The 22810-nt window shown below is 34.9% G+C and overlaps 1 protein-coding gene across 1 annotated transcript in view; it reads right to left on the bottom strand.

The window, feature by feature from the left end:
- Positions 1 to 22810, bottom strand: part of STXBP5 (syntaxin binding protein 5) — a 190851-nt gene that overhangs the window by 82083 nt on the left and 85958 nt on the right. The window contains exon 9 of the mRNA XM_049789323.1: positions 14140 to 14218. Within this exon, the coding sequence (XP_049645280.1) occupies positions 14140 to 14218 (79 nt within the window). The remainder of the gene's footprint in view (positions 1 to 14139; positions 14219 to 22810) is intronic.

The following is a 22810-nucleotide window of genomic DNA, read 5'->3' as shown; positions in this document are numbered from 1 at the left end:
TTTCTTTTAACTTTTAACTTCTTTTAACTTTTTCTTAACTTTTAACCTTTCCTTGCCATACTACTACTTAAAACACCATAATTACAAGTACATGTTCTAATGTGAATAGTATTTCCAATTTAAAACTGTGTCTCGTGCAGTCCTGTGTTTTCCTCCTAGATTATTTTCTTCATGGCATTTAATGCTAAAAACTAATTTATTTAGTTTATTTTTTTCCTCATGAAAAGACAGGAATTTGTCCATTCTTATAAAAACGCTATGTCACTTCTTTGTTTCTACTTTATTATCAGATAGGTGTCCTACCAATTTCTCACCATTCGAGTGATTTGGTCAATCTTATTTTTCCAGCTAAAACACAGTGATTGAAAATCATAAATGCAATTTAACTAGATAATGACTGTTTAAATCTCATGCATACCCATATTACTATGTCTGTATTCAGAAAAGTATACTTAATTTTCTTTCACTTTTTATCACATGTAATGAACGAACTGAATGTAATTTCCTTCTTTCCTATTTGCAATATAGCATACCACTAAAGTATGAAAAAGAATAAATGGTCCAGCATTGAAATTTTTACAAAATAGGAGGCTTGGACTAAATACTTTACATGAAGCTTTCTAGTGAGTGGCCAACCTGGGTTCAATCCCCAGAAACTATTTCTGAGATCCCCTGAGCATCACCAGGAGTGATTTCTCAGTGCAGAGCACTCCTAGTTATGGCCCCAAACTCCTCTTCAAATAAAATAAGTCACTTTATTTTACATCCATTGGTAAAAGAATTACTGAAATTACAAATAAACATTCCAAAGATTTAATGAAACAGCATACAAAACCTTATTGTTTATAAATCAGATTCTATATTATTAAACTTTCTTTAAAAAACTAATTCTTATCCAGGTTTGGGAGAGTGACAAAGGGTATTTACCGATATTTAAATTTTCAGCATATCTTTGAAAAGCTGAATTTTCTTTACATACTTCAATTAAAAGAATTTATAATAATAGCCTGTGGCAGCAGATCCAATTAGAGTAGGATTACTATTGAATACCAGCGTTCCTGAGTGTGGTAGTGACACTGTCCACCAGGAGGCACAGGAAAGCTACAGAGGAGCCTGCCACTCTTCTGTAGCATTGCTTTAAGAAATTAGATGGGGCTGGAGAGATAGCATAAAGGTAAGGTGTTTGCCTTGCATGCAGAAGGATGGTGGTTCGAATCCCAGCATCCCATAAGGTCCCCCGTGCCTGCCAGGAGCGATTTCTGAGCATAGAGCCAGGAGTAACCCCTGAGCGCTGCCGGGTGTGACCCAAAAAAAAAAGGAATTAACTATCTTAACAAATTGAATAGTTCATAAATTGTCATAACCTAAGAAAAATTATAAAGCTTCCTAATAGCCAATAAGACCTGATCATCTTTAGAAAAGCCTATATGATAAAGTTTTTTCATCAATGGCTTTTCTCAAACTCCATTTGTTTCATTTTCAGTAGTGTATATGTATACATATATAAACTATATAAATTAGTTATATATACTAACTAGATATATACTATATGTCGGTATATATCTAGTTATATATATATAAAACTGGATATATATAACCATTAAAATTTTACACAAACATATAAGGTTTGGAATTTCAAATAATTTTATGATATGGTGTAATTTTACGTATACATAAGCTAATTAAGGGCACACTAGCAATTCATATTTGTCACTTATTTTGAGTTCTATCATAAGAACAGAATTTAGCATATAACAACTAGACCTTGTTTCAAAACTAAATTTTCAATGTAATAATTCCATTTAAAATAAATTTATGATTAATTTAAATGAATTTATAAAGATTAAACATTATAAAATTAATTTATAAATAGTTCTTGAGTTTCAGTGTTAGAAGTATGATTTCAAAATTTGTCTGAGAGAACATAGCATATTGTCAAATCATATACTAAAGACAAGCTCTTACATGAATTAGATCTAAGTCCACTAGAAAGATATAATCTTAATTGTATATGTTAATATCAATATATAAACTGTTAAGTAAAGGTATTAGAACAATTAGGGAACCATCACCAATGGACTGTCTACAAATACAAATCACAAGTCAAAGCATCTTTAAAAAATGAAAAAGTACAGGTTCAGATGAATAATTATTGGGCTTCTATCATTAGCTTATTAGCTTGAATAACAAATATGATTCTATTTAAGTATATGCTGGAGAACAAATTTAGGTGATGTTGTTGTTAAGGTTTCGAGGCCACAATTAACTGTGTTCAGGGATTACACCTGGCTCATCTCACGAATCACACCTGGAGGTTCAACCAAATAGGGTTCTGGGGATAGAACCCGGATTAGCTGCATGCAAAACAAGAGCCCTATCCACTGTACTAGCTCTCTAAATCTAAGACAGGACTTTACAAATAACTGTGGCTAAGCTCAGAATGAACTTCTAAATAAGAATAATAAACTTGTGAGGCCGGAGCAATAGTACAGTGGGTAGAGCATTTGCCTTAGGCACAATGATCCAGAATTGATCCCCACTACTCAGTATGAGCCTCAAGCCTGCCAGGAGTGATCCTGAGCACAGAAGCAGGAGTAAACCTTGAGCAACACTGGGCATGCACCCCAAATGAAAGAAAACAATAATAAAAAGGATAAACTTGAAACAGTATAATATACGGATACAGGAGTATCTTAAACAAGTCAGAAAGATTTAAAAATAAATCTGAAACAAATCTGACTATAAATAACATTCAAAAGCTCCAGTATTTGAAATCTGTCTTGGGACTTCAGAAATAGAAGAAAAAATTGACAAAGTAAACATCAACTACAACTAATATACACTAATTTTATAAAAATCAATCAAATGATTTCTGGATACAGAGACAGAGACAAACATATAAATAATTCTGGTCCCTGCCAAAACACAAATGCTTTCCTGGATGATTGCCTGCAAAAAATAAAATTAAGTTGGAAAGTTTCTATGAATCACTGCTGCTTTGCATGCAGATATAAACAAATTTAATTTCAATTCCCTATTATCACAGCAGGGAGCCTTCCCAGTAACAGCAGTCATTTCGAAGTTCAGATTGTGGCAACAGAGCTCCTTATTCAAAAGCTTCAATGATTTTTTTTTACAGGGGCCTCCATTCAAGCATCCGTGGGGGGACTGGGGCCACGCAGGACATGTGTGTTTCATAGTGTGGCTGCAAGAGCTGAGACTCATCTTTTGGTACAGTAGCATTAAAGAGAAACAAGGAGAAAGGTGATTAATATTATGCCTGAGACTAGACTCTCCCTTCTTTAACAGAATAACTTTCTGCTATAAAATATCAGCCACGTAGTCTACCAATTTTAAGTCTTTTCCATATTTGCCACTATACTCTGCATATTAGTAGTGCCAAATTTTAGTTGATGTTGAAATATTTCTTCTTCATGTTTATGAATTCATGTTTCTATTAGGACAATAGATCAAATATGCCAAATTAAGTGCTTAACCTGGGCCGGTGAACTGGCCACTATAGTAATAATTAATAATTATAATTATTTGCCAACAATTAATTATATAGATTATTATATAATGATATATATATATGTATCTACAATTAACCATTCATTTGGGGTCCTATGTAACACACTGTTCAGGGCTTACACCTGTGTTCAGGGACCTTATGTGGTGCTGGGGTTTAAATCCACATCAAGCAACTACCCACTGTACTATCTCTGGCATCTCCTAAATCTTAAAACTCTTCTTTTTTAAAAAAAAATTTTTGTTTGATTTTTGGTTTTGGGTCCTGGCTCTGTACCTAGGAGTTATTTCTGGTAGGTTTGGGGGATGATATGGGCTGCCGGGAAATGAACCTGGGTTGGCTAAGTGAAGGTAAATGCCTGACATGCTGTACTATATATAGCTCTGGCCCCTAACCTCTTTCTACTTCACTCCATTTATCAGCTCATGATCACAAACTGCTACTTTGCTTTATGTCATCAGCAATATTACATTTCAGGAAACTCAGCTAATCCTAATCAATCATAATTCTTCTATTTTTGTGTGTATGTGATGTCAAAAATATTTCTACAGGGGAAAAGAGTGATAGTACAGTAGGGAGGGCACTTAATATATATATATATATATATATATATATATATATATATATATATATATATATATATAACATGGTTGACCTGGGATCAATCCACAGCATCCAATATGGTCCCAAAGCATTGCCAGAGTCAGAAGTAAGCTCTGAGCACTGCCAAGTATCTCCCCCACCCAAAAATAAAAATCTCCAAGAACATGTCTGTATCATATAAACACTTGGCATTTTTGCTATTTAAAAAGAAAAGCATTTTAGATGGGTATTGGACATTGTATGACTGAAACTCAATCATAAAGAACTCTGTAACTATTTCAATGTAATTCTATTCAAATATGTATTCTGAAAGAAAAGTAAAAGAAAAGAAAAAAAAAGCTTTTTTTTTAAATATGGAATGCTTCACAAATTTGCGTGTCATCCTTGAGGCCAGGTAGGGTACTTGCCTAGCATGTAGCTAGCCCAGGTTCAATACCCTGAACCATATATGGTTCTCTAAGCACCACCAGGAGTGATTCTTGAGTGCAAAACCAGAAGTAACTACTTAGTCATCCCTAAGTATGGCCCAAACACCAAAACAAAAAAAATAAGAATATAAATTTTTAAATTGTTAAAAAGAAAAGAGAAGATTTTACTATTTAAAGAGAGATCTTCTCTATCAGTAATTCTGATTAAACTATGAGAAATTCATTCTAAAACTTTCTTCCAAAATTATTCACTTTTCAAAGCCAGTGTTTCCATCGTTTTTACTTTTCTTTGTTTGTTTGTTTGTTTGTTTTTGGGCCACACCCAGTGACACTCAGAAGTCACTCCTGGCTATGCACTCAGAAATCGTTCATGGCTTGGGGGACCATATAATATGCTGGGGATCAAACCCAGGTCCATCCTGGGTCAACCACTTGCAAGGCAAATGCCCTACCGTTGTGCTATTGCTTTGGCCCCAGAGTTTTTACTTCTCTGTCTTTAATTATCAGGTCTTCCTCCAACACTTAAAAAATAAAAACTGTAACTTAATCTTCCTGATGACACATAATTGCTACTAGATCTTCACTGAATTTATGGATTCTGTTAATCCAATATTTTATGTTGTGAATCCATTCTGTTTGCTTGTTTTAACATTTCCTTACATCCCTAGCTCATATTAGAAATGATGTTAGCAATGTTTGTTTCAAAAGTATATCATTTTCATGTAATATGTAAGTAAATAACAGCTTTGTTATAGACATCACTATTTTAGATAGTTTTTTTCCTGTGGTGCTCATCAGTGCTGCTGAACAATTTTCTCATTTTATCCACATGTCAAGGACATGATATAACAGGTTTTACCCTATATCACTCATCCTACTCTTAAACTCTAATCCTTTCCTCATCCTTATTTTGCTGTCTTTCAAGAAAAAATTACCAGATAGCTACCAGATAGCTCTAAACCATTCTATATATGCTCCTTTTCGTTATCATTCAACAGCATCATTTCATTTACAAGAACCATCTCAACCATGCCTCAATTATTTCATTTCAACAACCACCTTTGTATGGTATGTGAGCTGGCTCACTGACTACAGCATATACTTTGCATGTGGGAGCTCCAAATTTAATCACTAGAACACCCTTGAGCACTTCTAAGAGTGATCTTGGTCTTAGCACCAAGTTGGAAGGAACTCCCACTGAATGTGGTCCCAAAAAAAAAAAAAAAACAACTGGGGAGAAGAGAAACAATCAGGGTTAGGAAGCTTGTCTTGCATGTAGCCTACCCTGGATTAATTGCTGGTACTATATATATGGTTTCCCCAAGCACTGCCAGGAGAAATCCCTGAACATGAAGTCATGTGCAAGCCATGAGCACACTGATGTGGTTCTAAAATCACACTGACTGCCCTTCCCTCCCAAAAAGATCCAGAAAATTGTTCTCATTCAACACATGTTTTACTTTCAAATAAAGTTTAACAAGTCAAACTTGTCAATCATGTAAAAAAATGGAGCAGTGTATCAGAAGACTAAAAGAAATATGGGATGTGTTTTTATTTAGTAGTATAAATCAAAACTAATATAGGGGAAAGATTAAAATAAAGTGCTAAGTTTTATCTTAATATTTCCTAACCGAAACTAATATAGGGGTAAGATTAAGATGGAACTTAGCACTTTAAATGTAGAAAACTCTTTTTGGATAAATGTTTAGTGACTTTTAAGTGAGGTACTTAATAGTTAAGGCCAGGGGCCGGTGAGGTGGCGCTAGAGGTAAGGTGTCTGCCTTGCAAGCGCAAGCCAAGGAAGGACCACTGTTTGATCCCCCAGCGTCCGTCCCATATGGTCCCCCAAGCCAGGGGCAATTTCTGAGCATTTAGCCAGGAGTAACCCCTGAGCGTCAAACGGTGTGGCCCAAAAAAACAAAACAAAACAAAAAAAAATTAAGGCCAAAAGACGGAACGCAATAGCTATTAGTCACCATTTTCAAGCTATTTATGATTATGCCAGAAAAGAATTAAAACATCAAAAGCCAAATCATATCTTACAATCAATAAAGTGATTAACTTCAACTTCCACCTAGCAATTTATTTTAGTTGAACTTTAGACAATGAGACTGGGGGTTCAATTTTTGAAAAAATATATGTAAATCTAGGGAGATTCATAAGAATATCATGATAAAGTGAGAATGATCCACAAAGAAAAAATAGAATGGAAACAGGGATTTCTATCTGCTTAGGCATTTGAAACATTAACAGCCCATCCAGGGGTCTCAAACTCAATTTACCTGGGGCCGCAGGAGGCAAAGTCAGGGTAATCCTTGAGTGCAAAGTCAGTAGTAAGCCTTGAACATTGAGGGGTGTGACCCAAACAACTAAAACAAAACAAAACAAAACAAAAAAAGATTCCTCTAGGGCAGGCCACAAAACGTTGTACAGAGGACAGTTTGTGGTCTCCAGTTTGAGACCCCTGCAAAAGGTCTCTCTCTCCAATTAGCTTCAACTAGGTATGTAAATCTACAGACTTGTCTGAAAAAGGTATCAAATCAATCGCCATAACCACAAAGAAATGCCATGAAATACAAACATAAGTGTCATCAGATTAGAAATGAATCTGCAGCTTAAAGTAATCTATGAAGGTTTTTAGTCCTTAAAATAGCTACAGATCTTTGCATGAAGTTACCAAGTTTCTTAGCACAGAGGGTCTCCCCTCAGTTCATATTAATGTGTTTATTTATACTAAGCATACTTTAATTTTAATTTATGTTGATGAACTGAAAAACTAAAAAACTTAAAAGGAAAACCCAGTTCTCAGCAAACTGAGCTGTGAGTCATTATTAGGATGGCATTATCCTGACCAATGATATCTGTGCAAAGGTTTAGAGGACTGATTTAAACATCCAATGATGTAGTCAACTGGGCTTAAATTCCAGTGTTCTTGCTTCTTGGAGCAAATTAACTTGTGTTCTTTAAGACCCTTTAATACAGGAGAAAAAAGTAACCATTTCACAGATCTATTACGAGAACTAAGAAAAAAAAGTATGTTTAAATTGGATAGCAGAATACCTGGTATTTACTAAGTAAATAAATGTCATTTTTTGTTGTTTTGTTTATAAAAGAACATTTTATTACTTTGGTACTGATTATGTAAGTCTCATATTCCCACATATCAAAGCCCAATCTCCCCATTACCATATTTCTTGGAATAATTCGTTACACAGGTCCCCCCTCGCTTCTGGTAATCCCCAAAGTTTTTTTTCAGTCTTAGTTTTTTTGTTGTATTTGCTCAACTCATATGTTTTGGTCATTGGAAAGAAACCATCCATTAATCATTTCACTTGGCAGTATTACCTCAAGAGCCATCTCTGTTGTTGCACAAAGTTCATCTCCATATTTTTTATCTGGGGGGAGGGGAGGTACATGTGGCAGTGTCAGGAGTGCCCCCTGTCTCTACATTCAGGAATCACTCCTGGCTGTCTCAGGGATGATATGGGATGCCAAGGATCAAAACATGATTGGCCCCAAGAAAGGCAAAAGCCCTGCCCACTGTCCTATTTCTCCACCACAAAATTCAGATTTTCCTAATGATATAGTAGTAGTCCCTGAGTTCATGTTTTGGCTTTTGTGAATCATGAGGCTCCTACTGTCAGACTTTAATCTCTGGGACCATAGCATAGGGCTTTGTGGCTGGTCATTATTGAACGACCTGTTTCTTCCAGGAGAGCAATGAAGGAATGTCATTTATCTCTTTTGTCTCATTTTTGTTCTTGGTGCTTAGAAATTAAGCCATTTAAGTAAAAGTCTTAAATTTAAGAAGTAAAGTACTATTTTTCAAGTAAATATCTTGAAAAAATATTAAAAAGTATCTTAGGATTTATATCTTAGCATAATAAAAGGAAAATATTTTGTGTCTTAAAGTGAGCATAATAGTATCCAAGTGAGTTTTTGTTGTTGTTGCTGTTGTTTTGTGTTTTTTTGGGGGGGGGCACACCTGGCAGTTCTCAGGGATTTATCCTGGCAATAAATTCCTGGCACTTAGAAATTATTCTGGTGGGCTTAGGAGACCATCTGGGGTGTTGAGGGTAGAACCCAGGTTGGACATGTGCAAGACAAGTGCCCTACTTGCTACACTATCACTCCAGGCCCCAAAAAAGTTTTTCTTGTAATTATGGTTCAGCAAGAATTGGGATGCAGAAGAAAATGAATATAGAAAAGTCTGTGACTCTATACACTGTTCACAATAGAAAAAAAAATAAAAGTCTCACTAATAATATATATACATCATATGTATAATGTATATATAGTCTATATATAATGTATATGTATTATATAAAATGTATAACCTGACAGTCCTCATCTGCAGTTTGAGTAAAAAGTTTAGAAAAGCAATTGTGAAATCTGGTTAGGTTGACTATGATTTATCAAAGGTCAAATGCGATTTATATGACTTTAGATAAGTTATTCCTTCCCTCTACTACAAATTCTTCATCTCTAAGACAGGAGATAGGGTTATTGCTAAGAAATAAATCATGATTGTTAAACACTTAAAAAATAGTCTGACGCATAACTTTCGCAATTAAATATTAGAAACAATTACTTAAAAAATGTAGAGTTAAGAACAAAAAACTATAGAAGATGGGCATGTTTTTAGAAAACAGCAACTTTGGGCACAAGTAATTTAGAGATCTTAAGGAGTTTTCTCACTAGAATCAAAGTTTGGGTAGTGATGGGGATAACACAACAGTAAGCTGATATGCTCTGTTAAGTATCAGATTCTGAACATCACTCAGGGATCATCACAACTTGGTATGCAAGGATATAGGAAAATAATCAAATAAACAATACTTCACTTGCTAAATTACACTGTTTTTCTGAGTAAAATGATTCTCAATCTAAGGGAAACAGTACTATGGTTCTTTAAGAGTTTTTTTGCAGCTTGTACAACTTTCCTTTTAAAAACAAAATAAGAGAACAGCTGCATTTCATATGTTTGTGAGGTTATCAAATGATGTTTTGTAACAAACAGTGTATGAGACAACTGGTTTGAGAGTATTTTTAAGAGCTTTGTATGTATTTAATAACCAAAACAACTCTGTTAAATGGGTATCTCTGGACCAGCTTCCAGTAAAAAGCATTCTGTAATGCTTCATTGCTTTGCCCAAGGTTGCAGAACGAATATAGAGCTGAGGCAGGATTCAGACTCGAGTGGCCTATCTAGCTTCAAAGTCCCTGTTCCAAGTGTCATAGTCAGAGAACTTCAGGGCTGGGTCACATGCATTTTTCAAAGATACAAGTTTAGCAAACTGACATTTAACATTTAACTTTTTAAGGCCTGTCCATGTACAGAATAACTCCATCATTATTTTAAATAGTATTACAAAATGCTACCATAACTCTATTGTCACAGTTTTCTCTATATATGTTTTATGATAAAAGTTGCTTTCAGACAATTCAAATAGAATTAAAAGTGTAGAGACAAAATCTCAGGTATACAGACAGTTCATTTTCAATTAAAGGAGCAAACAGTCTGAAGTGGAGCAAAGAATGCCTCAACAAATGGAGCTGGGAAATCCGGTTGTCACATGCAAAAAAATAAATTCAGACCTATTTTTGAAATTATGCATATAATTCAAATCAAAATGAATCAAAGACCGTGATTTCAGATCAGGATCCAGAGCTTACTTACATTGAAGAAAATACAGATCTGACACTGAATCTTGAGGTACCTTCAATAATCCAAGGCTGCTGGCCAAAAGTAAGTGGGACTACATCCCAAACTAGAAACTTACATACCACATAAGGAAACAACATATCTGGATAAAGGGTGGCTACCCAAGATATCTAAGGCTCTGGTAGAACTTTATAAGAAAAATATTAAAACAATATCACCCAAAAATAGGGGAAAGAAATGAACAAAACTTCCTCAGTAAATACTTATCGAATAGATGATGAAAAGGGGCATGTAAAAATGTTATGCATCATTTATCAACAGGAAAAATCTAACCAATGAAATATAATCTGACACAAATGAGACCGATACACATCACAAAGAAAAATAAGAACCCACATATGCATGGGTGTGAGGGAAAGGTACTCTCATTCAATTCTACTGAGCCAGCCATTGTAAAACAACATGGACCTTTCTATAAAAGTAGAAATTGAGGGGGTAGAGCAGTGGCACAATTGGTAAGGCATCTGCCTTGTGTGCACTAGCCTAAGATGGGCCACGGTTCGATCCCCAGGCATCCCATATGGTTCCCCCAAGCCAGGAGTGATTTCTGAACGCATAGCCAGAAGTAACCCCTGAGCATCACCATGTTTGGCCCAAAAAAAAAAAAAAAAAGTAGGAATTTAAAAAGTAGGAATTGAGCTTTCACTATGACCCAGATGTCCCCTTTTGGCATCTACCATAAGGGCGCAAAATGTCTATTCACAAAAGACATTTTTCATACCTATTTTCACCATAACAAATTCAGAATAGCCAAAATTTGGAAGTCCAAGAACAGATAACCTGAGTAAGAAACTATCATATAGCCAGCATCAGCCACCAGATATAACTACTATCTAATTATTATAAAATGATACTTGGCTTTAAGAAAAGATAAAAATCATACAATCTGATGCTTCATAGATGAATCTAGACAGAATGATAGTGAGTGAAGTTGTAAAGAGAGGAACAAACAAAGAATAATCTTCCTCGCATTCTGGATATATAAGTACAAATAAAGAAATAACAAATGTTCAAAGGCAACTGAAACTTAGACCTAGTCCCCATTAGGAAGCTTACTGAAGTGACAGGGGTTGGAGGGAGGAGACCTACATTGGAACACTAGTGGAGGGAGGTGGACATTCTACTAGAGGTGTATGATGCTGTAATGTTTGATGGATAAAACCCTATTTTTGGATGGATAAAACAATTCTGTAAACAATGGTGCCTAAAATAAAATTATTTTAAAGTTACACAAATATCTTGATGCCATTTTTGTAAAGTTTCCTTTGCCTCAGAACTCAACTATACATTTTTCTTATATATAATTTTTTATTTTAATAGTTTTTGTTTTGACCAAAGTGGATTACAAATCATTATTAACAGCTAACATGTAATTCTTCTGCTATGACTTTATATACACCAGCTTATTTTCCTCATATTCAGTAGAACCATAAGAGAAGTAGAAAATAAGAGAACTATGTCCCAGACTTTCATTAAGCAGAAGATTTAATGGGAAGGCAGGCATCATAAATAATTTCATTGCTTAAGACAGGCATAAACTCTAGAAAAGAAAAATTCAAGCTGCTTTTAGAGCAGAGGTCTCAAACTTGCGTCCTCCGTACAACATTTTGTGGCCCTGCCCTAAAGGAATCTTTTTTTGTTTTGTTTGTTTTAGTTGTTTGGGTCACACCCCTCAATGTTTAAGGCTTACTACTGACTTTGCACTCAAGGATCACCCCGATTTTGCCTCCTGCGGCCCCCAGGTAAATTGAGTTTGAGACCCCTGTTTTAGAGTATATTACTTGGAGACTTAACTGAATAACTGTGGCAAGATCCCCTAAAAGTTAAGGCATAGATTTGTATGTGATAAAATATGTTCTGCTGCCTAAAATGACTTCAAAGTAGACAAAAGAAAATGTGGAAAAACTTGAGGCAGGAAAGCTGGGCCTTCTAATAAGAACTTGTAATTTGCCATCAGAAAGTGACAGGATATTTACTGATGTCATCTGCTCAAGACTCTTCTGAGAGAAGGAAAACAGGAAAGCTATTAGTTTCGCAAACAGAAAGATTATGTAGGAGCTGAAAGAGCAGCAGAAGTTTGTGACAAAAAACTGTGTGTGGGTGGTGGTGGTGGGGCATTCTGAAGGTCAGAAGACATCAGAGGTCATGGAGTAAGAAGAACCCTAATTTGCTGAACGTCCTATTCCAAGTGGAAAAAAATAACAAAATAAAACAAAACAAAAAACCCACCCTGGAAACCAGAAGAAGACAACTACTGGGGGCAGCCTACAGATCTATTTAGCAGCATCTACAAAAGCTGACAAAGGAGTTATACCTTCCTAACGCCATTTCTAATCCTCTTAAAAAGGCAAAAACCTGCTGCCACTCCGAAGAGACCTGGAATTCACATGTACACCCAAGATAAGAATAAAAATAAAATCAGCAAACAGAAAAAAAAAATCCTTCCTAGACTTCTGCCTTTTCTTGCAGTTCAAAAATTTATAGATAAAAATTAAGAAAACAATCAGAGATGTTAGTTTGTGTTAATATTGTATTACATATGGGTTGTGCCCCTCCCTTTCACCTTGCCAACACACCACCTCAGTGTCTGCTGCCATGTTTTATCTATTCACATTCTTGTGACACAGAAAATAACAAATACAAATAGATTGTTTGTAAAGGAAATTTTTCTTGTAAAAGGAAAGGCAACCATTTATAGAATATGTATTTTCCATAACTCACTGTGAGAAATGTTTTGACTGAATGATTATCTCACTTAATCCATCATAGCAATCTCTTGACCTATTTAGTACATTCTCATAGATGAGGAAATGTGGCATAAAGAGGTCAAATGACTCTGCCACAAAGATCATACAGCAAGGGATGCCACAGTCAATTAAACAGATGCTACTACTCTCAGACTCCATTTAACCAATTACCTGAACAGACTCTATCTGCTGGATCCCAGGGGTAGGTTAAGAGGATCAAGGAAAAACAGCAGCAAGCTTAAGATTCTTCAGCCTACTTCTGTTTCCAAGTGAGAGGAGGGCTGCCTCAGATTGGGAGAAGAGAAGATAAAGAAGGGAAGTGATCAATTTTAATAACCCGGTGGTTTCAAACTTTAGGGAACAACAAAAATCTCCTGTGGATCTGTTTAAAATAAAAAAAACAGCTTGGACTGCTGAGGGCTATTCAAAGGAAGCCTTTAGAAGTTAGTATATCTGGGGTCGAAACTGAGAATTTCTACGTAAGAGTTTGCAGTTCATACAGCAGACCCAGATGTGTCCAATGACTATTTCAGAACCACAGGATTAGATATACGATACATGCTACCTAAATTCACTGTCACAGACATACTTCAAATAAAACCTCAATTCTCTTTTTCTCTAGAGAATAAAAATATGAAGAAAAGAGCTCCTTCAGCAGTTAGCAACAGGCGATTTTCATTGAAGTATTAAACTTATTTCTTGATTATTTAAGACATAATACTTGATACATGCAAAGTATAAATAAAGTATATAAACTGTAACTGATTCATTTTTCATACCTAATTCATTAAGTGGTAAACACACGTCTTCAAAGTACTGACAAATTTCCCTTAATAGTAAATGTATTTTTCAATTGCCACCTATCTTGAAATTAAATTTTGAAGTGTGATTTAAAAAAAATTAACCTTTCCAAGATAAAAAATAAACATATTAAAGATAAAACTCATAAAGTATTTTACACTAAATTTAGTCCTTCTGGCAAATAATAGATAAAATTTAAATAGAGTTAGATGATTCCAAAGTAGATTTTTGATAAATAACACAAAATAGTTTCCAATATGATTTCAGAAAAAAACAATAAATATTGTCAGTGAAATAAAATCTTACCCAGATCTAGTCGTTTTGAATTCCACCTTGAGGATAGGTTTGCATGGTTCTGGCTTCTTCCCATCCTTTAACTGTTTTCCTAAAATATATTTTCCCATGTTAAATTCAAAAATTCTTAGTTACTCTAAATTCTTATAATGATAGATTATAACACAAAAGTGACTTATCATGAAACTCAATATGAAACATTTTTGAAATAACTACTTGACACATAATAAGATATCTTAAATGAAGTAAATTTCTTATTTGAAATTCCATGCTGAAAAGTAAATAAAGTGAACAATTTAATTTCAACATATGTGTAATAGAACTAGTAAAAGAAATCATGGTCTTCCCAATGTTCTCATTTGCAGATAAGTGCAACAATTTCAATGAACTAAACAAAGTTAAGTTTTGAACTGGCTATATTTTAAAAAGATTAAAAGCATGACTGCTAAACTCTGCTAATAAAGCCATGTGTCTTTACTAGCATAACTTTCTCTGGTAAGTCTGTTTTCTGTAAATTTTAATGTTAAGAAAAAACAAAGATCATTAAGTTTTTACACTTTCTGTTAACATGTTCAACAACATAAATTAATTATATGACAATGACTAACAACTGGCATATAAATGTTGCTCAATGGTCACTTTATTGAGTAAATAAATAATATTTCCCTAGGTTTAATTCCTAAGAAAGAATATACAGGTTAAAATATACTCCTGAAAACTTGCTCCAATTTATACATCTATCAGCTATATAGGGCCAATTTCACAATATCTTACCTGTTAAACAATGCTCATTTTACAATGTGCATTATACTTTTCTAATAGCAAATGATTTGGGATTACTAGTCATCTGCATTTCTCTTTTTAAAAATAGTTCACATTCTTTACTGAAGCTAAAATATATTACCTTTTTTGGATTTGAGAATAAATTTAAGCCTTAAAAGTGGCTGATCCCGGTTTGATCGACAATACCGCATATGATCCCTAAGCACTACAAGGAATGATCTCTAAGCAGAAAACCAAGAGTAAGATCTGAGCACTTCTAACTGTGGCCCAACTATTCTCCCAACTAAATTTAATATTCAAAGGTTATTAGTAGTTTATAAGTATTTTCTCTAGTAATAATCCATGATAGAAATCTTTCAATGTTTTAAATGATACAGATAGCATTTAAATAAAGTATCATCTCATTGCCTTTGCAATTAAGGAAACAAAATACAATTCTAATTAAGTTGTATTAAATTTTGATTTTGACAGAATGGCATTAAAGTGGTAGGGCCCAGTATGTATAAAGGAATAAGTATCACCCTGTTTTGTTTTTGTTTTTGTTTTTTAAAGATAAAATCACACAAATTGCTGGGTGGATCTAGAGAGAATCGTGGTGACTGGAATCAGTTGAGAGAGGGAAAGAGATAGAATGATCCCTTTCACAAGTGTCATATAAAGAAACAAAGTAGGAGTACCCAAAACAGTACAACAGAAAGAGAGAACTGGTCTTTAGTATAAAGAATTACCAAAAGGGAGGAAAGATGGGGAAAATAGGATGAGGAAAGGAACATTTGAGACAATGGTGGAAGGAATTAGACACTCTGGTGGAGGGCATGGTATAGAAATGACTTCTATGTGAAACCCTATCATGATCAGTATTGTAAACCACAGTTCCAAAAATAAAATTTGAATTTAAAAAAGAAATTGGAAATAAAATGCCATGAAACTGGGAATGGAAGGAAATTGACAAAGTGACATTCAAAATTCAGACCAAGATAAGCTCTCTGGCACAAAAGCAAGTAAAAAGAAATGTAAGTTCAAAGACATGTAAGTAAAAAAAAAAGTCAAGTAATTGAAAACTCTGGAAACTCAATGAAGTTACAGAAAACAAGTTATGGCATTCTGGTGATCTCTCCCATGCTCTCATTCCCTAACTCCTGCTTTCAGTATCAGTCAACAGAGAACTGAAAAAAAAAATTTTTGGCAGTCCTTCAAAATTGGCATCTCTATGCCACAATCAATATTTAGTCCCAACTAACAGTTCCCTGGAAAATGTTCTATTTTTTTTTCCAGGATGTGATGGTGACAGTATAATTTGACATAGTTCTGGTCTCTATCATATGAACACCAAGTCCCGTATCATATAACACAGAGCTCAGTGAAACAAACAAACAAAAAAAGCCCATCTCCAAGGCATTAAAGAAAGACACAGATCAATCACTGGCAATTTTGTAGCTTGATGGTCAGATGAATTAAAAAAAAAAAAAAAAGAACTGGAAATAATGCTAGAGATGAAGGAAAGTCTAAAAATCTTCCAAGCTTTTGTCTTTCCCATAAAAGACTTTCAAAAGAAGTGCCAGTCAATCATCTGTGGTCAACCTTGAGAACCTGAACAACTAAGGACATTTTAATATGAGTAAAACGAGCTCTTACACCTATTGCTGGCAGGAATGCTGGGAAAGAGGCGCTCCTACAATTGGGCAGAAATGATAGACTTTCTGAAAAGAAATTTGAAATAATGAAAATTCTTGATATAAGCCAGAAGGATAACTAAAGGATGATGTCACTTATATGTGGTATTTAGAATAACTACATGACAGAATACAATGGTTTAGATGAGGGTTGCCTAGAACATTCTTGGCCCCAGAGTACATAAAGAAGAAAAGAAACAGAGTGGAAGAGGAGAAAGACAGATGTGAAATAATGGGAAAGAAGTTCCGGTACACTGGTGATATTAAGGAAAATGTCAATAGCACTGAAATCATGAAACCAAAATTTCATAACCAAACTTTAAAGGATGCCTGTCAAGATGGCAGGCTGGGGGAAGGGGAAGGTATTGGATGGTTTCCAGAAACATTGGTTGGCACTGGTGGTGAGTTTGGTACTGAAACATTGTATTCTAAATACTCAACTATGAATAACTTTGTAAATCATGGTGCTTTATATTAAAAATAAATTTAAGGTAAGAAAAGAAAACTCTTGCATGAGGACTAGCAATTCTAAGCATTTGTTCCCCAAAACCAAAAGGACTAATTTTTGTGGGAAATGTATAGGATAAGCAATTTCTGTTATGATTGATAACTGAAAAGGTAAAGAAGGAATATAGGCCCTGTATTGATCCTCAGCACAGCATGGTATATCAATAGGTAATGCTGGAGGCCACAGTAATTCTGGGTATGGTCATGGCACCTCTTTATTCTAATCCCTGTACCAAAGAGCCTACCAGCACCACATCCTAAGACCACTTTGAACTGCTGGCCCAATTGGTAAAAATGCACTGAGAGGAAAACCCAAGTTTTCTAAGTAGTGTCTGGAATCCCAACACTCCCCCCCCCACATACACACACACACACACACACACACACACACACACAATTCAAAAACAAAATGAATATCCATTCATTTTAAATGCCTGAATATACTGTGAAATTGTTGAAATAACTACTTTTATGAGCATTAAAGTAGAGGAACAGGGCTGGGGAGATAAGTGGAAACACTAAATGAGGAAGTCCTGGAGTCCATCCCTAGCACCACATGGTGCCTCAAGCAAGAAGAATGCGAGCATCACAAATAGGACCAAAAGTAGTCTGTGAGCTGCAGCTAATTGTAAACACCCCCCCAAAAAAGTAAAGAAAGTAGGATACTGAAATATAACAAACAGCACAGGGCTTTTTTCCTAAAATATAGTGAGTGGATTATAAAAATATTTTAAAAATTATTAACACAATCCTATTTTATAAAAACAATGACCAAATACTCTTGGATTTTGTGTGTGTACATGTGCTGCCACATGTGATTTTGGAAATCACATATAATTTGACATCACTTACCCAATGGGACAAGTAAGGCAAATGCAGAAAAAGTGGACTACTTATTAATCTACTTATATATAAAATGAAGTTTGTGTATGACAATTATTACCTGTTAGTTCTGGCTTCAATTTCAGACAGAAGTAATTCATAACAAAATATACAAAATGTTTTGTAATCCTAAAACTGCTTTATAATTCATTAAATTTACTTGATATCTGAAATATATTTTGGCATAGGAGCGGTATTTTTCTGCCACTCATTAAGAACCACACATATTCAATTGCCTTCCACTGAGTCATATAATTGCCACTCAGTAAAGTACACACATTTAAAATATAGATAATGTGACAAGTAATAGATACTGTACCTGTATCATAGATAACATGCCTATAATATAGGCCAGTATTATTGTCTGAACCATCACACATTGCCAATGTTAATATTAAATATAAATTTCATTGCATGAAGTTTTAGGCTCTGTACCTAAATTGCAGATGATATGCCTACAATATAGACCAGTACTACAGTTTAAGCCATCATACATTCCCAACTTTATTATATAAAATTTTTACACACAGTATGTCAGTATTATAGCTGTTAATCCTACCACAATTCCATATTTCTTAATTTTTGCCTTGCACAATATTTCTATCAGCGATGTTCTATTGTATCTAGCATTTAAAATTATAATGAAGTCTAAGACCAGGACGCTTTATACTTTTATACAAGTAAAATTTTTTGCCCTTGGCATAGTGATAATAGGAAAGTTTTATTATATATATATATCAAATATAGTGTAGTTTACATCAGTGTTTTTCAACCCTTTTGTGCAAAGGCACACTTTTTTAGGAAAAAAATAATCACGAGGCACTCCACCATTAAAAAATGTTTAAAAAATTTAACTCTGTATCTATATTGACTACATATAACATAATTCTCTTGAATAGGAATCAAATAAACACAAAACTTATTTTATAATTACTTTATATAATGAAATATTTTATAATTGTTCATATTTCTGTTTACTCAGTGCGAAACCTGGGCCTGTTTGGCTGAACACAAAACTGATATTCTGGCAGGAATCCAAGAAAAACACACACACAGCTCTTCGTCAACAGCTGTCAGTCTCTCTCTGTTTTTAGTTTTTATAGTCTGTAACATGCGCTTTAGCTCACAAATAGACCAATCATGCTGAAGCCATGTTACGGATGAAATTGGAATTTTTCCCATGGCACACACTAATGTGCCACGGCACAGTGGTTCAAAATGCTGGTTTACACTCATCTTTGCATTATTATCCTGCTTGGAAATTAATCTCTTAATCTGCATGCAACTATCACTTCTTTTTGTTTGCTTGGGACTTTTTTTTTTTTTTTTGGTTTTGGGTCACACCTGACAGTGCTGACAGGTTACTCCTGGCTCTGCCCTTAGAAATCGCTTCTTGCAAGCTCAGGGGGAACATTTGGGATGCTGGGAATCAAACTGGGATCTGTCCAGGTTTGGCCATAAGCAAGGCAAATGACCTACTATTGTGCTATCTATTCATTTTTTAACTAAAGTTTTCAAAATTGTATAATTCAGTATCACTATGTTTTAAAAAGTTGGATTTATTCTATAATCCTATACTAATCACTTTCTATATTCTGTTGAAGAATAAGACACTAGCTGTGATTGTATAAATCACATTAGAGAAGGATGTTCAGAGGACCAGTAGATATCACCACTAGATGCTCTTTCACATTTAACTGCTATGTCACCGGGTAGCAAATATCTAGCTGTCCCTTTTTCTTTTTATCTCATAAATTATTGTGTAAATCTTAATTTTTAAAAGTTAGCATTGAAATAACACTGGTTTGTAAATGTAAGAGATTCACGTTATTTGATAACCACAAAATAGTCTCTGATACGAGTTGAGGATAAAATATATAACACTATTTAAATAAAATGAACTAGACAGAAAGATAAACACCTACAATTTAATACATTGCAAATATAGTTTAAAATGAATAGGCTTAGGGCCGTATCGACAGCACAGCAATAAGGTGTTTGCCTTGCACACGGTCAACACAGGATGGACCCCAGTTCGAATCCTGACATCCCATATGGTCCCCCCAAGTCTGCCAGGAACAACTTCTGATCTGAGCGTAGAGCCAGAAGTAACCCCTGAGCACCACCGGGCATGACCCAAAAACAAATACAAACAAATAGGCTTTTTCTTTCAATTCCCTATAAATTGCAATCAAACTGCTGAAAATACCGAACTGACTTAAATCATATAAACTTCCACATTATATCTGGCTCCTTTTCTCTTACTATATCTTGCTTCCTACTGTAAATTATTCAGCCAAAAAATTTAGTCTAAGTTCTCTTTATTTTAATCCTTGGAGCATATTCATTTATGCCTTTTTTGTTTCTGTTTGCCACAAATGAAATCTTCATTAGTTACTATTTTCTAAAGCAAAAGCTTCTTCAGTGATCTGTCTCTTCTCTTCCCAATTCACTTGGTAACAAGAAGCATTTCCAAAAAAAAAAAAAAAAAAAAGGCATTTCCCAAATATATTTTTTACATTTCTCCCTGAAAAAAATCTTATTTACTATGTCACCTCATCATGAAATCTAAGTTTCAGCAAACGACACAATATATTCATATGGTTCTGTGTTTCAATTACTACCTGCTCAAAGGAATTTTAAAGTCTGACCATATTAAACTATTTGCAGTATTCCATTCTGTTTTTAAAGTGTCGTTGCACTTTATGATAAAATAATCTTGCTCTGATGTTTCCTATCACATGAATTCCACTCATGCTTTAGACAAAGCTCATTTATTTGGAATAGTTAAGTTATGCTTCAAAAATAACAGGGTAAAGCATCACAAGAATATGCATTTTTAAAGTTGTTTTTATCTATCATTAGTTTATAATACTATATAACCTTCTAGCTATATCCTTTATCAAATATAGTTCTTGCCCTTTTTATTTTAGTTCTTGTTATAATATACTTTATCAGTTTATAGATAATTTTTCTTCACTTGACTATGAGTTCTTCAAGGGTAAAATTTTCACAATATTTAATTTCTGATATAAGAGAAGAGCTCAAGTGCCTATTGAGTAAATAAACATACATTAAGAAGTGACTTAGTGGGGACCTGGGAGACAGCATGGAGGTAGGGTGTTTGCCTTGTATACAGAAGGTCGGTGGTTAGAATCCTGGCATCCTTATGGTCCCCTGAGCCTGCCAGGAGCAATTTCTGAGCATAGAGCCAGGAGTAACCCCTGAGCACTGCCTGTATGACCCAAAACCCAAAAACAAAAACAACAACAAAAAAGAAGTGACTTAGTGGAGATATCTATATTTTTTTGTATGTTTATTTCCTTAATAGTAAGAGTTGTAGTTTGTTTATTTCCAAATGTAGAGATAGACTGCTCCACCTGCCCCCCCCCCCTTTTTTGCTTGTTTTGGTTCTGTTTAGTAAGAAATTCTCTTAGAAAAGTTTTGCTTGGGATAAAAGTTTAAGTCAAAAGCAAGACACAGAGATTGTACAGTTTGCCATTTTTATCCCCAAATACACCAATAATAATGGCATCATTCCTTATTGTATAGACACACTAAAATGGAGAAATCTTATATATAGAAACAAGTTCTTATAGAAACAAGTTCTTAAGAGGCCATAAATTTTATAATACAAGGGCACCTTATACCCTGAACATTTGTCATGAAGACTCCACTTAGACCTCACGTGGTCAGAAAATGACCATCCAACCCTGAACACCAGATCCCAACCTTAGAACTAGCACAGTTCCCTGCAGCAGCACCAGGAATCAAAATCCCTCAGGGTAGTCCCTAATACTGCTCTGGCACCAACTTGTGCCAGGGTAGGTTCTAAAAGCCAGTTGCGGGGGCCGGGCGGTGGCGCTAAAGGTAAGGTGCCTGCCTTGCCTGCGCTAGCCTTGGACGGACCGCGGTTCGATCCCCCGGTGTCCCATATGGTCCCCCAAGCCAGGAGCAACTTCTGAGCACATAGCCAGGAGTAACCCCTGAGCATTACCGGGTGTGGCCCAAAAACCAAAAAAAAAAAAAAAAAAAAAAAAAGCCAGTTGCCATACCGCATCACCTAACGGTGAGATGAACTCAGAAGATACTCCATCCTAGGATCTGTGCAAAAACAAAGATCACTGATTATGGAAGACTGACTATAACAACCGCCACTGAGCACAACTTTTCCTGGGACCATAAAATAAAACTTTATCCTAGGCTTCGTCCTAAGACTGTGCAAAAACCAAGATTTTAAATTAGAGGGGACTGACTTTGACAACCATGACTGAGCAGAATGTTTCCTGGCACCATAAAGACCTTGTAATTTGATAAAGAACATGTCAAGAGTCTATAATTGTTCTCAAGACAGAATGCTTCAAGGGTGGAGATACCATGTATCTCTTAGGTCATTGGAGTTATCTTTCTAATTTCCCGAATAATTAAGTGTAGCTATGCAAAAAAACAAAAAACAAAAAAACAAAAAACCTTGCCATACCTGTACCCTTTTTTCCCCCTCGTTCTTTTTAAATAAATTTATTATGCTCAAAATGAATTACAAGTCTTTCATAGTAATATTTAAAGTAATTAGTGACAAAGAATTAGGGCCATTCCTACCATCAGTGTTGTCCTTCCTCCTTCCTCCACCCTTATCCCAGCATGCATCCCATATCTCCCCTCTTTGCTCCTTGGACTGCTAGTGTAAGAAGTCTCCTTCGTGCATAGCTTTTGCAGATTGAGTATCAACTGGTGTCGTTAACTTTGGGTTTGATGCTTAAATCTGATCATTCTTAATTTCCATTCAATGTTCATATGATGGGTTGTTCCTGATACCATCCTTTTTTATTTCCCTCAAG

Source organism: Suncus etruscus, chromosome 15 (genome assembly GCF_024139225.1).
Source record: "Suncus etruscus isolate mSunEtr1 chromosome 15, mSunEtr1.pri.cur, whole genome shotgun sequence".
Classification (NCBI taxonomy): Eukaryota; Metazoa; Chordata; class Mammalia; order Eulipotyphla; family Soricidae; genus Suncus; species Suncus etruscus.
Note: the sequence above shows the minus strand (reverse complement) of the source record. Positions and strands in the feature narration are given on the sequence as shown.